The sequence below is a fragment of the Magallana gigas genome, chromosome 6 (genome assembly GCF_963853765.1).
Source record: "Magallana gigas chromosome 6, xbMagGiga1.1, whole genome shotgun sequence".
Lineage (NCBI taxonomy): Eukaryota > Metazoa > Mollusca > Bivalvia > Ostreida > Ostreidae > Magallana > Magallana gigas.
The window spans coordinates 25,418,709-25,434,774 of NC_088858.1; the positions used below are offsets into that span (position 1 = coordinate 25,418,709).

At 30.6% G+C, this 16,066-nt stretch overlaps 1 protein-coding gene across 1 annotated transcript; it reads right to left on the minus strand.

Moving 5' to 3' along the window:
* Positions 1-2,069: 2,069 nt before the first annotated feature.
* On the minus strand, positions 2,070-15,428 carry LOC105343410 (E3 ubiquitin-protein ligase arih1). Its single transcript, XM_011450788.4, has 13 exons — positions 14,914-15,428; positions 14,601-14,756; positions 11,087-11,164; positions 10,561-10,709; positions 9,852-9,918; positions 9,355-9,461; positions 8,769-8,883; positions 7,008-7,138; positions 6,457-6,514; positions 5,983-6,066; positions 5,483-5,656; positions 4,077-4,189; positions 2,070-3,598 (listed from the first exon to the last, which is right to left on the minus strand). The coding sequence occupies exons 1-13, from the start codon at positions 15,130-15,132 to the stop codon at positions 3,511-3,513; spliced, it is 1,539 nt and encodes a 512-aa protein (XP_011449090.1). The 5' UTR covers positions 15,133-15,428; the 3' UTR covers positions 2,070-3,510.
* Between the last annotated feature and the right edge of the window lie 638 nt (positions 15,429-16,066).

Here is a 16,066-nt window from a genome sequence, read left to right on the forward strand (position 1 = left end):
TGGAATTAGAAGTTCTATATAACAGTGTACCCCTACCAAATATTTAGTTCTATATCTTGCGTAGGATTTTTTTAGTCTGTGTAAAAACAGTATTTCATGAAGGTACAATGTCAAAGATAACGTGTATGTAAAAATAAGTGTAAAATTCGAATACTTTACAATATTTATTTTTTTGCTATTCTACCGAGGGCCATATGGCACAATATCTTTTGAACGCCCATTGTTGCTCAGGTGAGCGATGTGGCCCCATGGGCCTCTTGTTTTAAAAAGAACGTCACGTTTTAATACGGGAAATGAATGTTTATTACTCAGATATTATAAATCAAATATATAATTTATCACTGTATATCCTGCATTACTGTATATACTGCATTTATAATGCTGTTAATTATAGAAGATTTTAATGCTTTAGAAGAAAATTGTAAATATCACCACATTTAATTGAACCAATAGTTGTTCCCCGCATAAATCCCAAGCAGTTGATATCGTCACTTGAATAACATAATTATCTGCCTATATTTTTCCTTTTATGCAGCGTTTATCAGGCAAAGTAAAAGTAAAAGTTTTTCACTTTTTATTTGTCATCTTTGTTACGAAGTACTTTTCGGGTTTTTGTTTTGTGGATATTTTAATAAATGGTTTTCCTGATAGCAAAAATATTGTTTTTGATGCTACATGTATATTGCTATTTTGTAATTATTCATTCATTATGTATCTTGCTTTATTTCTTCCTTTCGTAGTAAACATTTTGTAATCATTTTTGTGAAGATATTTTTCCGCAATATTTTTGTTTGTATTAATTGCATAATCAATTCAAAGTCCGATATAATAAAAGAATAAAGAACATATTAAAAAGTACAATGTATTTCAGTTTTTCGTATATCAGAATTTTAATCATGCAGATTTTCTCTTTAAATCTTAAAAGTTGTAAGTTGAAAAGCGTCTTAATTTCGTTTTTAACCCTAAAATGTCATTCATCCGAAATTTAATTTATTTGTTCGTGTTTTTTTTTTGGGGGGGGGGGGGGAGAGTTGGTGGTTGTTGTTTTGGGGTTTTTTTTTAATGCATTTTATTCGAACAAACTCAGTGCTGGTAACAGCAAATTGTAAATTTCTGTATTTTGCATTCATGCAGTTTTGTTTTGTTTGTTTGGTTGTTTTTTTTAAATTTTATCAAAACATATCTCGCATTCACATGACACGTTTAGGAAATACTAATAGAAATGCTAGGCTGATATCATTCACTTTATGGAACTTTTAATATGTACCAATATAAAACAGTTTAAAACTTCAAGAAATTATATCGCACAAAGGAGTGCATTTTAATTTATCTTACTTATTTTTAAAAGTATTTGATGGATTACAATTACTAAGCATAGTGTACATTGTAGAATGCTTTCTATTTATTTATTTTATTGAAAATGACAGATCCCTATAGGTAAACTTTAACTAGTTTGCAGGGTATAGAGGGCCCTCAATGACTAGACGTTTTGAAGTACCGGTATTTCATTAGCAATATATCAACCATAGAAAGAGATCAATTCATTTAGCTTTAATTGCATTAAAATGCATTAAGAGCTTACGAAATTCTACAGAAAAGTCGTCTTAACATCCTTTTTTTAAGTATCAGTGTATTTTGACATCAGTTTACAGGGGTCATGGGGTCACAAATCTTTACTACTTATTATGTGTCCGTGAGATTGTGGTTTTAAAATTTAACCTAGAATGTCATTTCAACAAGAGCGCATACTTATGAATTGCCACAGAAACTTGACCTTAAAACATTTTATTAGATAAATAGATAGTCCCCCGTGCTATAATGATAATAATGAAGTTAATAAAATAACAGTTAATAAAGTATGTATTTATTTATAAAAAGGAATACTCTCAGGTGCAATGCATGTGGGCATTGCATATGAGGCTGCTATATAAATTGAAGGTTTCAGGAGACACTTGTCAATCATAAGACATTTTTCACATGAGAGCATAAATCAATTTTTATAAGCAGATGAAATTACACATTCAATAAAGATTATGTCAGAAGCAAAAAGAACAGGGATCACACGCAAATTATTTCAATACTTTAATAAGTAAACATTTTATCACAATTACCTACATATCTTCTTTTTTTCCTTAACTGACAGATGTAACAAAAAGCTAACATTTTTTCATTGATTAATACAATCACTGTGTAGATGCTTTATTTTAAATTTTAAAAAAACGCAAGCTTTTATTAACGCATACATGTAACTCTTACAGACACATGCAATGTACTGGGAGGACTGCAGTGTTTACTGCCAAGTATATGAGTTAGTTTCGCTTTCATCTTCAATGATATGTAGAGGGCAAAAATGGAGTTCCTTCCAAATCATTTTACATTTGAGCATGAAACAAAAAGCATCAATTGAAGCCAAAGCATACGCATGGAACCTTTCTGTACAAAAATAATAGATGGTATTGTTCTTCACAAACTTCTGTTTTCTAAATTGATGGAATGAATGTTCTCAATTAAACAATGAACTTCAAATCTATAATGCATGTCATAAATATACAACTTTAAAAAAAAAATTCAAACAAACAAAAAATGAAACACATGTATACATAAAAAGGTTTTGTTTTTAAATAAACATCAATAATATATTGATGACTATTAAAATTTAGTATTAATGCTTCTCTTTCCCATCTTTTTCAATGAGTAGCCTTATATGCACAGAAAATTTTCAATATTATAAAGAGAATCCCATGAAAAGTGCTTTTCAATATATATCTAGAAATTGCCTGCAACTAACGATATTAAGGTAAGATTTTAAAACCAGATCTATTATACATATTAGTATGCATAGTAAGAACTTAATGCCAAATTGTAATTAATTTATAACTGCAAATTCTTATTTACATTTCCTGTAACTTACATATTCTAAAATATTCTAAAATAATAATACTGTTGCAAACCTTTTTTTTTTTTAATCTGATTTTAGTGGTTTATATCTGTAAGAACATCCAATCCGATGTTCTACATAAATGGTAAGGTACTAGGGATTTTTCTATGCGGTGAAAAAATATTAAAATATAAAGAAAGAAAAAATCGAAAAATTGAGAATGAAATTGATGTTTCACGAGTACAAACAACAAAGAGGTCAGTTCCATTCTGAATTTTGTATGAGAGTCTGTGCATGAAATACGAAATCATCAGACATTTTTAAACCATATATTCATTCTTTTTTACCCTCTTTTAACAAACAAACATACATGCCATTCAAAAAATGGCTGAAAACACCATTCTAGTTCTCAATATATCTTGTATACTTGAACATCAACAGGACAAGTCTTTCACAGAACCAATCTCATGAGGGGAAAACATGTTTGGTGAAAAACACTCGATACATTTACAGGATCAACACTCCGATCCATATCACAAATATTATAGAAAAAAATTATATCTTATTTTTAATTCTCTTTTTTTTCTTTCTTTTCATTCTTGAAGATTTTCAATCTTTCTCATCTAAATATATCAATAATCGTTATAATATTCCCATAGATCTTTTTCATAGCCTTCATGAACATGGTCCAATAAAACGTTTCTTCTACTTTCACAATACCTGTCGACAAAAGAAAAATTCAACACATGATGTGTACTTAATCTCAACATTACAAGACTTTCATAATACAGAGTCCACACTGAACAATGCATCGGTAAGTAGCACGTAGCGATTTATTGTATTTTACATCAAAGGACAGGTCACTCTCAGAGCACAAAAAATTAACATTGTCGAGTGTTTATAGTGCAGTAAGAGTAATCTTCTCTTTGGTGTTCAATGAATTTGTTTACCTAGATTTTTTTTTGGTAAGGAAATAAAATCATTAATTTGCGTAAAAGGCAAAACAAATGTATCCTTACTTGAAATAAACTAGATGATCAATATAAACCAACTCCTTTTTTACAAAATGATTTAGAAAAGTTAAAAAAAAAAAATTTCCATCAATGTATGATGACATATTATAGAAAATGCTTTAACAACCTTTTTTAAAATTGAATATTTTTCTCTGACTAAACGAAGCATTCAACCACACACTCACCTATACTTGTCTTGGACCTTTTGTTTGATGTCATTTAACATATCACAGGTGATATCTCTCTCCAAATACTCAGACAACTGCTCTGTGGCATTCTCAAGATCTTTCTGGTTATCCTGAAAAGTCATATCAGATATTCAGCATATTTTCTTCTATTACTAGGCATTTCGTAAATTTTGAATTGAGATTCAAATTTTGAACTATTATTTCCTGAAATTATGTAGTTGCATACAAAATTCTTTACAAAATCAAATCAAAAGCATTCAGTATTTTTTCAAGTCTAAATCTTCAGACAGAAACAATAATCTTTTGATGGATTATGACTTCAGCATCACAACATACATCTACATTATCAACCGTTCATCAAATTCATTCAATTAGCTAATTAAATTGAAATAAACAGATTAAAGTTTTGTCAGTTGGGCTAAATTTTAGGGTTTATATTGATATGGCTGAATAAATCTTAATTTTTATCTGACACATTCATTTACTCATTTTTATGAAATAACACTTCAGTAGCTGTGCTAAGCTTTATTTTTTTTTTTACTCATTCTTACTATTAAATTACATTTCAGTAGCTGCACTGAGCTTTATTTTTCTCAATGTTCATTTCTAATGGTTGTAGAGTTACTTTGATTTCTTTAGACATACATGTAAACAAAAAAACAAAATGTTATTACCTAATTTGTTACCAAAATTCCCTTACGGATAATACAATGTGTATGTCATCAAGCTCTTATATACCAGGATGTTTGTAATGTACGTTTATATTACGCAAACTTCCTTGTTATGTCTAAATACCATGTGTCCTGATTATATAATAGTTTGTTATTCCTAACAGGTTGTTTATGTACTTTTGACTATCACTATCACTGAAGACTTCAAGTTCATGGGAAAATAGTTCTAAATACTATATGTGTGAATATTACTTTATTATTTCTTGCAAAGTCTGAAATGGTAATTTATTTCATTTCATTGAATCACATTGTCTGAAAAATTTCATTATACAGGTAAAACCAAATGAATTCACTGAAAAAGAAGAGATAAAAAGAAATAATCAGATATGAGATTTATTTTAAAAATATAAAGGTATTTAGTTTCTATGCTTTATAACTTAATCAATCCCAAGTTTTCATTTCTTTTGGGGGTTGGGGATGGGGGGGGGGGGGGGGGTGGTTTAGTGCTCAACAAGTCTTTGCTTCTAAATATGTTTTTAAGTCATAATGAAACTTGTCATTATAAGTTTGTACTTCTTTATAAAAACATCTCTGTGCATCAAAAAATGCACAAAGTAAATAAGGCAATAACCATCATAACTACAGCACAACTACCACATAAAACGGTAAGGACAAATTGAATCTATTGCCATGTGAGACTAGGCATTGGTAAACTCAATGAACATGATTTACCTCAAATATGATGGATTGATTATTCTTCTTAAGATAAAATGCAAACACGTAAGTAAACATGAGAGTTTGCCGACACAGACACAAGACGTCCACTGCTTTCTTCAAGAACTGGACCTCGATCCAGGACATGTGCTGCTGCATCTCCTCCATCTTCAACTTCACTGAGGCATACAACTACAGAAAGAGAACAACAGTAATATACTATTAACACACTGTAGGCCATAAACATGCACTTTTTTTACTGTAAACAATATGAATGCAATTCAACAAATAGATTCTTTTAAAACCACTGTTAAGTAGCTAGAATTAAATTCTCCAGCGAATGGTAATTTTGATTTATGATTTGTACAAACAATTCTTGTGATCAATTGCATTTTTTTTATCTTGTAACCTCTTGAATACATTTAATGTTAAAGTTTAAATTTTCTAATTTCATATAAAAGAAAATTTATCCAAAATTCAACAAATTATGAATCCCTCACAAAAAGAAAGCTACTTACTTTGTTTTCAAACTTCAGACTCTGCATATGATTCATGTATCTGTTGCAGTAGAATAAATATCGTTGAAGTGCTGATCGAGATTTCTGTAAAAAATGGCAATTTGAATAACAAATCACAACTTTTGTCTTTTCAAAAAGTTTGAAGGTACTACACAGACACATCCATGTCTTTGAATGGAAATATTAGAAAACAACTTTTTTGCATTTGTAATCCAGGACTTAGGAATAATTTTTGCTCATACACTACATAATAAACTTTCAGAAATTTCAGAAACTATTCCAAACTATAGTTAAATATAATTATGATGAATTCACCCTTAAAGCTCTGAGTCATTTCAATCTATAATTTAATTACACATAAAAAATATGTTTTCTTTACAATTATTATCAGAAAAACTGTAATCCTGAAAAATGTTCATATTTCATAATATGATTTGTAATGAAATTAGGGTTTTTTTATGACTTTCTAATCACCTCTTGGTTGTCTCTAGCCTTTTTAGCCTCATCCTCATCATATCTGTTACAATTGTACCTGTCAAAAAAAATTTTTTAAATCAATATTAGTTACCTAAATCAAAAAAGAAAACCGCCAACAAATGATTGACAAGATGCACTGGATACAATTGTGGTGTGGGATTATATTTCCTAAGAATATTCAAATATATCTGTGGCACAAATTTACTTGGTAATTGCTGCACTTTCATTTACCTGTTCATAAAATTTCATCACATGCACTGTACACACATAGTAAGCACGTTCAGTGAATATTCCAGAACATAGATAAAGTTTATCATTATATAATCAGACTTTGAATGTACAGATATCAAAATAAAAAATTCAAGACTCAAACTTAGAAAAAAGATGAAATTCCACACCACTTTGTATTAAGGATTAAAAATAAAAAAATCTCCAAAAAAATTAAGAATATATCTTCTCCACTACACCATCAAACCCACTGAGACAAAAAACAACAGTAGAGGGATTATTCCACCTAGTGAATACATCAAACATTAAATTATCTTTACCATGAGGACCCATGAGGCTCCCAGGGTCCCAGGCACACCCAACAGAAGTCAGCCTTGCAGTTTTGGTTTTTGCATACCATATGGTTACAGCCTCCATCCTTCTCAATTGTGACATGGCATTTGGGACATTCCTATACATTAAAAAAAATCATTTTCATTGTTATACTTTGACAAAAAAAATAAATCACTTAATCTAACACATTCAAACAGTAGTTGCAATATTCTGAGGTTTATCAGTGAGCTCTGTACGAGTAGTAACAATATGTGAACAGATACTACTGTATACAGAGAAATATTCGCTCGTTTTATTTTCTATCTTTTGGCCTTGTTGTCAGCGGGTAAATTTTAAACTTGGGGAATTCCAATCTCTTTAAACACAACTGTATCTGGGAAAACTCAAGTTGGGGCGACACTGTGTTGCAAGTGCAGAAGTGCAAAAATTACATGGGCAGCTAAATAACCCTGTATACAGCATTTTTTTATGTTCTACAACATGGACATTACAGGCTATTCTGACAATATAAAAGTATATTACATGTTCCTTTATTTCCCATTTAAAATGCATAATATTATGAAAATCAATCCAATTCTGAGTCCATGCTCAATGAAGAAAAATCAATATTTATTCACATTACAAAATTAATGTTTGAAAGAAATCATCTTAAGTTTTTCTAATTCCTTTACCTAGGAATGAAAATAAATTTTTGAAAATACTACCAGTACATGTATGTTGTATGTGTGAGTGTCCCATAGCTAGGGTAATGTTGATATGGGTATATCCCTCTCTAACTATTTTTAGAATCGGTAGGACAACAAAGTTGTGCCTTTAAGCAAAATAGATCCTATACTTGCAGAGTGTATATACATTTATTGGGACATTTTAAATCAAATGCTTGACACATGTCAGAAAAGAGGATTTGCAATTTTAAAAGCAAGAGTCAAAACTGAATTATCATTTGAAGAAAAGAATTGAAATTGTTCGATGTATACCCTTTCCAAAACTGTGAAATTCCCTACTTTTACTTTCATTTTCAGAGTTTTTCAATACAGACGCATTTTAACAGAAAACGAATCTGACTTCACACCACAAATTTTAACAGGAAAGAGACAATTTGATGAGCTTTCATTCAAGAGGTCCCTCTTTGCTGAACGAAAATTAGGGCCAAAGCTATGAACCCTAACGTTAACATTACCGCCTATGGAAAATGCATTAGTGGACTATACCCATTTAAGGTGGATTTTGAATAATCAGTATCAGAAAGCTTACTTTTGCTAGCCAATGGTCTGATTTGATTATTGTCATTTCCCCTTTGGCAGATTTGGCCTAGATTTGTAAAACCTCAACATTCTGGTTACATGTTTTGACTTATCAGGGCATTCAATCAAATTGGTCCTTTTATACAGTTTATTTTATGTGGCATGTTTGCGGAAAAAAAGCAACAAAAACAAGCATTTTCTTAGGTATTTTTTGGTGTTCTTGATATTGATGTAACATGAATTATTGATTACTTCTTGCACCTTATGTGATGAGCAGGGGAAATACATGTATGTTTGCTGTTTTATGCTTTACCATTCTTTCTGTCACAATTATAAACAAGACTGCAGGTTTTTTTTATGAATGTTTAATAAGCAGAACCGCTATATGGCAGTCATATATTAGGTTAAATCAGCAAAGGAGAAGCATATAAGAATAAATGAATTGGACCCTTGGCTAGTGAAGATGCAAAGAGCTGTGAACTGGTAAAACTCCATGGGACTTACTTTTGTATTGGCAGCAATCCAGTTTGAGGTTTCACTATCATCATCGCATTTCTTTATCCACTTTCTTAACCATTTACACTGCACGGGATCATGCCAGTTTTCTCCGCAAGCAAAACTAGGAAGAAGCAAAACTAAATGCTACAATATTTCCTGTGACTATCAAAATGCACATGAAAAATAATACAGCTTTCATCACATCTTGTTTGCTCTGGTTACTAAATAACAGCCCTCAATCAAGTTACAAATTGAAAATAACATGAAGGCTACAAGGAAAATTAAATACAGAAAAAGGGTTCCTTCAAAAAAGATTTTAATTTGCAATCTCAATACAATAATGTTGCACATGGATTAAAATCATATTCTGATTAATAATATCATATAAGTTCATGCGGGGCCTTTAACATTTAAAACAGCTATAAGTATTGGTATCCCAAAGTATTTCTTTGAGAATTATAAACAAATGAATTTGTCATAGAAATTACTTCCAAAGATTTTAAAGCCCTCAAAATACTGGTATAATATATGCTGAAAATAGATTGCATCTGCTTTACCTGTAACTAAAAATGACAAAAGTCTGATGTCTTACCAGAAGGTGTGACCACATTTACAGGTTACTGGTTTTGTATCAAAGTACTGTACTTTGACTGCGTGACCGCAGTCGGGGGCAGGACACCACCTCAGCAGCCTATTACACTGAAAAAACAACAACCCATCACAACTAACTGAATACAGCATAGATCAATTGTCTGAATACAACATGTCTATACATGCATCGGTATTGTAATCCTGTTATCTCCATGTTGTTTCTACAGGGCATTTGTCTACAGTATTACTCTAGGTGGGACTAACACAAGATTCAATTTCTCCATGGGACATTTTTAAGTTTAGAACACATAGGTCATAAACAAAACAGAGAAACAAGTATCTTTAAAAACTAGTAATTTGATTAAGCAACAAAATAAAAGAGCAGTTCATGTTTTGAACTAAACCAATTATTTGCCCCGAGTTCATCCATTGCCGATTAAAAAGTAATTTATCTCAGAAATTGTCTAGCGATGAATTAATAGCTGTTCATTGACTTACCTCGACAAAACTGTTTGTAATTAATTGCTGGTACTTTAATTTTACTTTTTTGTCTGTTACTAGGCTCCTACACAAAAACAAAAGAACATTGTTTTTTAATTATAGATACATTTAAAACAAAACAGACGTTTCTGTTCTGATGTGTGCACTCTATACCGGTATCATGTACGTGACACCTGCTGCAAGTATGCACTGAAAATTAAATTTTTCAGATTAATTTCAACATAAAATGTTGGATTACTTCATGCTAAAGTCAATTAATAAAAAATCATGCCGATTTCTCATTTGATTTGAAACTAAATTCAATCAACTCACTATTCACTTAATTTAAATACTTCAACGATCTTGTAAATATCACATTTTAGCACTTATAAAGTGCAATAAGATATATTGTTCAAAAATATCTACAACTTAAAAAATATCAACTTGAAAGAAAAATGTATTGTTGTTTCAAATTCCAATAAGCATTAGGAGTTCTGACTTGATTGGACAACAACCCTCAAATCTTCATAGTAAATACTCATTTTGACAACATGCAATCATGAACATCTCAAGGACACACATGACTGTTTAAAAAACACTCCAACATTCAAAACTCATAAACTAATGATTAATGATAAATGACCCAAAAGATCTAGATCAAGAGCGAATCATGTATCATAAACTAAAACAAAGTTTTGATGGTAACAGGTCTGACTCAACGACTTACATGACTGTGGCATCATCAACAAGTATATCACAACCATAGGCAGCACATGAAATGGTTTGTCCCATGCCCTCGTTCACGATTTTGGAAGTAAGGTAATCAGTCCAACAGGGGGCACAGAACTTGTGTCCACATTCCAAGCCGGTCATATCCTGTGTTGTAAGAAAAGTTAACCATGGCCAGAGCACGATAAAGCTAGAACACTCCTACTATAGTATGCAATATATTTTATCAAGATCTCTTAAATTATGATGTATGCAATAGGTGCATGCTTTAAAAGTTAAAACTTAATATGGTTTTTAAAGAAATTATTTGAAAAATTATGATATGAGGCACAACATCAATTGAGTCCAAGAATTTTTTCAACTCTTTGTGAGATTCAGCTATGCAGGAATTTTTTTCTTCATTATACCAGTAACTCTCAAGATTTCACCAATTTAGATTTCCATTCTGGTATATAGAAATTCAGACATACTGAAATATAATTTCATTGGAATCTTTGATCAAAATGATTCAATAAAATACTAACTGCTCCAGGGACTGGCACACAGCAAATTTCACACATTGTCTCTGAACTAGCTGCTGCCGTGGCAGATCTGGTCATTTTCTGAAAAGATGATCAATTTTTTTTTTCAAATACCTTATCTTTGTAATATCAGTTATTACTAATATGATACAACAGAGTAACTTATAGAATCTTTCCTATTACACTGTATTGACTTTGTATTCAGCACAGAAATGGCAAGTGTATGCATGCATTTGGCCCATGAGTGAATTGTATTACCCTTAAACCAACTACTGAACTATTTCCAGTATGATCATAATATAAGAACAACTTAGATAAATCAATACAAAAGAGGGGAATAAGAAATAAGGTTGCAAAAAGTGCGTTATTTCTTTAATGATGCATTTTGCATTGTAACCACTGAACTATGAGACCAATAAGAATACCATTGGAAATTGGAAAATTTTTATAAAAACTTGTATGCAAATAATTTGATGATAACAGAAAGTACAGATATTTCACTAAGTGACATTCTAAAAGATTATTCTGTCCCTAAATTATCTGACAATGAAAGAAAATCAATTGAAGGATATATAACATATAAGGAAGCTTCTTCGGTTTTAAATAGTATGTCAAACAATAAAAGTCCAGGCAGTGATGGGTTCACAGTTGAATTTTTAAAAATGTTTTGGAATAAATTAGGCTCCTTTGTTGTTAGATCTTTAAATTATGGATATAAAGTAGGAGAATTATCATCTACTCAGAAACAAGGAATTATAATTTGTATACCCAAGGAGGGAAAGAGTAAATTCTCCCTTGGTAACTGGAGACCTATCTCATTGCTCAATGTTATATACAAAATTGGGTCAGGTTGTATAGCAAGCAGGATAAAAACTGTTCTAAATAAAATTATCAGTAATGACCAAACTGGCTTCATCTCTGGAAGATATATAGGGGAAAATATTAGATTGATTTATGATCTGATGAACTATACAGAAAATAATTATATTCCAGGGGTATTAGTTATGATTGATTTTGAGAAAGCATTTGATTCTGTTGCTTGGGAATTTATACAAAATACACTCAATTATTTTAATTTTGGCCCATTTATCTGTAACTGGATTAAAACTTTTCAATGTAATGTTATGTCCTGTGTGTCCCAGGCAGGCATTTTATCAAACTTTTTTAAACTTGGACGAGGCTGCAGACAAGGTGATCCAATATCGCCTTACATTTTTTTATTATGTGCGGAAATATTGTCAATTAAAATTAAAAATAATGAAGATATTACAGGAATCAAAATTAATAACACCCAATATTTAATATCACAATATGCAGATGATACATCAATAATCCTTGATGGAACAGAGAAATCATTAAGGGCAACCATGAAAGAAATAGATGACTATTATAAATTATCTGGTCTTAAAATAAACCAAGAAAAAACTCAGATTGTGTGGATAGGAAGTAAAAAATATTCTGAAGAAAAAATCTGTTCAGAAATGAATTTTCAATGGACAACTCAATTCAAACTTTTGGGCATATATTATGATGTAGATTTAGATAAAATTGTAAAACTTAATTATGACAAGAAACTTGTTAGGATAAAATCTGTAATCGAACAATGGAGCAAACGACACTTGACTCCAATTGGAAGGATAACACTGGTTAAGTCTCTTTTAATTTCACAATTAAACCACTTATTTATAGCCTTACCAAACCCTCAGAGTAAAACATTAAAAGAATTAAACAATATTCTATTCAATTTTATTTGGAATTCAAAATGTGATAAAATTAAAAGACAAGTATGTACTCAGAAGTATGAACATGGTGGGTTAAGGATGGTTGATATAAATTCCTATATTAAAGGATTAAAGTCTACTTGGATTAGGAGATTAATTAAAGATAATAATTCAAAATGGAAAACACTGCTGGAGAATTCTATTAATTTAGAAAAGCTATTAAATACAGGTTCAGATTATATTATGCAAATGCAAGAATCGTTAAAAAATGATTTTTGGAAGGAAGTTACCATAGCTTTTAAAGAAATCCAAGATAACTTAAATGTAAAATCATGGCAGGATTATTGTTGCCAGCCATTGTGGAACAATAATAAATTTAAGATAGGAAATCAGTCTTTTTTTTATAAATCATGGTATGCTAAAGGAGTTAGATGTGTAATTGACTTGTTTGATGAAAATGAAAACTTTTTAGATTTTGAAATGTTGAAAAGAAAATTTAATATTCAAATGAATTATTTAACATATATGGGAGTAAGACAAGCTGTACTTTCAGATCTAAGGAAATACAACTTCATTAGAAATGAAGTTTTCAAACCTTTTATACCATTTAATATTAAAACCTTTGTATTAACAAAAAAAGGTTCAAAGCCAATGTATGATATATTAAATCAGACAAATGTAACACCAGTGGGAAAAGAAAAATGGAGTAGACATTTTGTTTTTACAGAAAAACAATGGATTTCAATATTTCATTTACCTTTTATTATTACCTCAGACTCTAAATTTCAATGGTTGCAGTACAGAATAAACCATTATATATTAACTACAAACAGTTTTATGTATAAAATTGGTAAAGTGGATACTAATCTATGTACCTTTTGTGAAGATGCTGAGGAAACAATATATCACTTATTATGGGAATGTCCAAGGGTACAACATTTATTAGCAGAATTTGTTAGAGTTTGCAACTCTAAAGGAATTAGAATAGTCCTTGATAATAAAACTTTTATTTTTGGTGTCTTAGATGATGTGAAGTCAAAAGCGTTCAATATTGTACTCATATTGATAAAAAAATACATATACAGAAGTAGATGCCAGAAAAACCAATTAACAGTAAATGCCCTTATGAATGATTTAAAACAGTTATATAAAGTATTCCAATTCTGTGCAAAAGAAAGAAGTGAAATGGATAAGTTCAATACAGACTGGGAAATTTGGACCCCTGTGATTAACTCACTCTAAGTGCTCTCTCTCTCTCTCTCTCTCTCTCTCTCTCTCTCTCTCTCTCTCTCAATAAAAAAGGTGCTCAATATGTATTTTTTTTGCTCTCTTAGTAAACGTTCATTATATATGCATTATTGATGTAATTGTTTTCGTTGCTTTCTTAAACATACTTTGTGTCCTTGAAAACTTCTGATGTATGTACGTGATGTATGTAGAAGCAGTTGGCTTACTAATAAACACTTCATCAAAAAAAAAAAAAAAAAAAAAAAAAAAAAAAAAAAAAAAAAAAAAAAAAAGAATACCATTCTTTGGCAAGCAAGAAGTGAAATATAATCATTTGTATTGTTCAGAAAGGCAAGTACATGTATTCTAATTGTTTATGTATTCTCATGATGATAGAGTCCTCATGACTCGGGGAGAGTTCTGTTTTATCTAGACTCCATAGATATCAGCTCAAATCATCCAAAGTTTACAAATGAATCAAAATTGAACTTATATATGCTTGATAAGTCATAATTCAAACTTAAATAAGATTTTTTTTTTAATATGCATTGAAAACAGCGATGGCAAACCTTTGGCCGAGCTCCCAAATCTAGTCTCCTGTGTGGGCTAATGACATGAGCCTCAGTAAACAAACGATCCTGATCACCATCGTAATAGCGCTCCATTAACTTCTCTTTGTCCCATTTAAAATGATTAAGTAAAATTCTTGTAACTGTTGAAGGAATCTGCAGAGAAAAAATTTCATCAACATGGTGTAAACATTAACCACAACGAATGATTATGCATCAAAATATGTGCATACCAAAATGTTATTAGCTGTTTTTGTTATAAATTGTTTATCTTGGATTCTATTTTGGGGGAAGGACTTAAATGGGCATTCACCTGAACTACGGCATTGACTTCTTTTATACAATCCACCATGAATTGCACAATTTGATCGGCTGGCAGTACTTCATAAGGAAAATCTTCTGCATCTCGTTTGTCCTGTGTTGTACTTGGTTCAGCTTCGAGGCCCATTTCTACGAAGTCATCATCTTCCTCACTGATTTCTTCGTCTCCTGATTGCTCTTCGTAGTCCATAAACCCATCGTCACTATCCATTTTCGATTAAAACCTTTATTCTAAAGCAGAACTGCGAATTTTCTTTCAGTATGCTTTTGTACTGCCTGTAGGACCTCAATAGTCTGTCGTATTTACATCTGTGACGTCACAATCAAGACATACGGGGTTACCTTGGATTTGCAGCTCAAGAAAGGAATATTTGTGCTCTAACTAATTATGCTTCTCCATATTTCCACAATATTAATATTTTTACCTGAATCCATGTAAATAATAGTGTTTTTACGAAGATGACATCATTTTCCGACTTTTCAACGAAATGAATTGTGGGAAAACTAAATACAGGTTCACTAAATACAGGAAGAGGTTGAAGGACGACGATTGTCTGACGTTTTTTCCTTACAAATTCACTTATTTTCAAAAGCATAATATTATAGAATAAATCTCATTATACTTTGAGAAATTATATTTAATTCTAATATATATAAAAGGAGTTTGGATTAAAATTAATTATAATTAATTAATAAAGGAGAAGAGAGAGAGAGAGAGAGAGAGAGAGAGAGAGAGAGAGAGAGAGAGAGACAGAGACACACCACAAAATAGAAAAATAAATGTAAGAATTCGTTAATCTAATTCATATTTATAGGTTAAATATTTGGCACTTTATAATTTTAGCGCAAGATAATTCGGCAATTGCAAATCTTATCGACCCCCTCCAAAAAATTAGAATTATAGGACTATAATTCTTTTTATCGTGAATGTTTACTTATCATTTAAATGCCCAATAAAATCTAGTTCAGTTCAGTTTATTTTCACTCAAAAACCATATAATATTACACGAGGTACACAAAGAAAAAACATATGTACATAGGCCTATAGTATTCTAAACAGTTGTCAGAGGTCAAAAAAGTAAATTGGGTGAACAAACAATTTGATTAATTTTTGTAATAAACAAACACATTTTCTTAATGTGGTA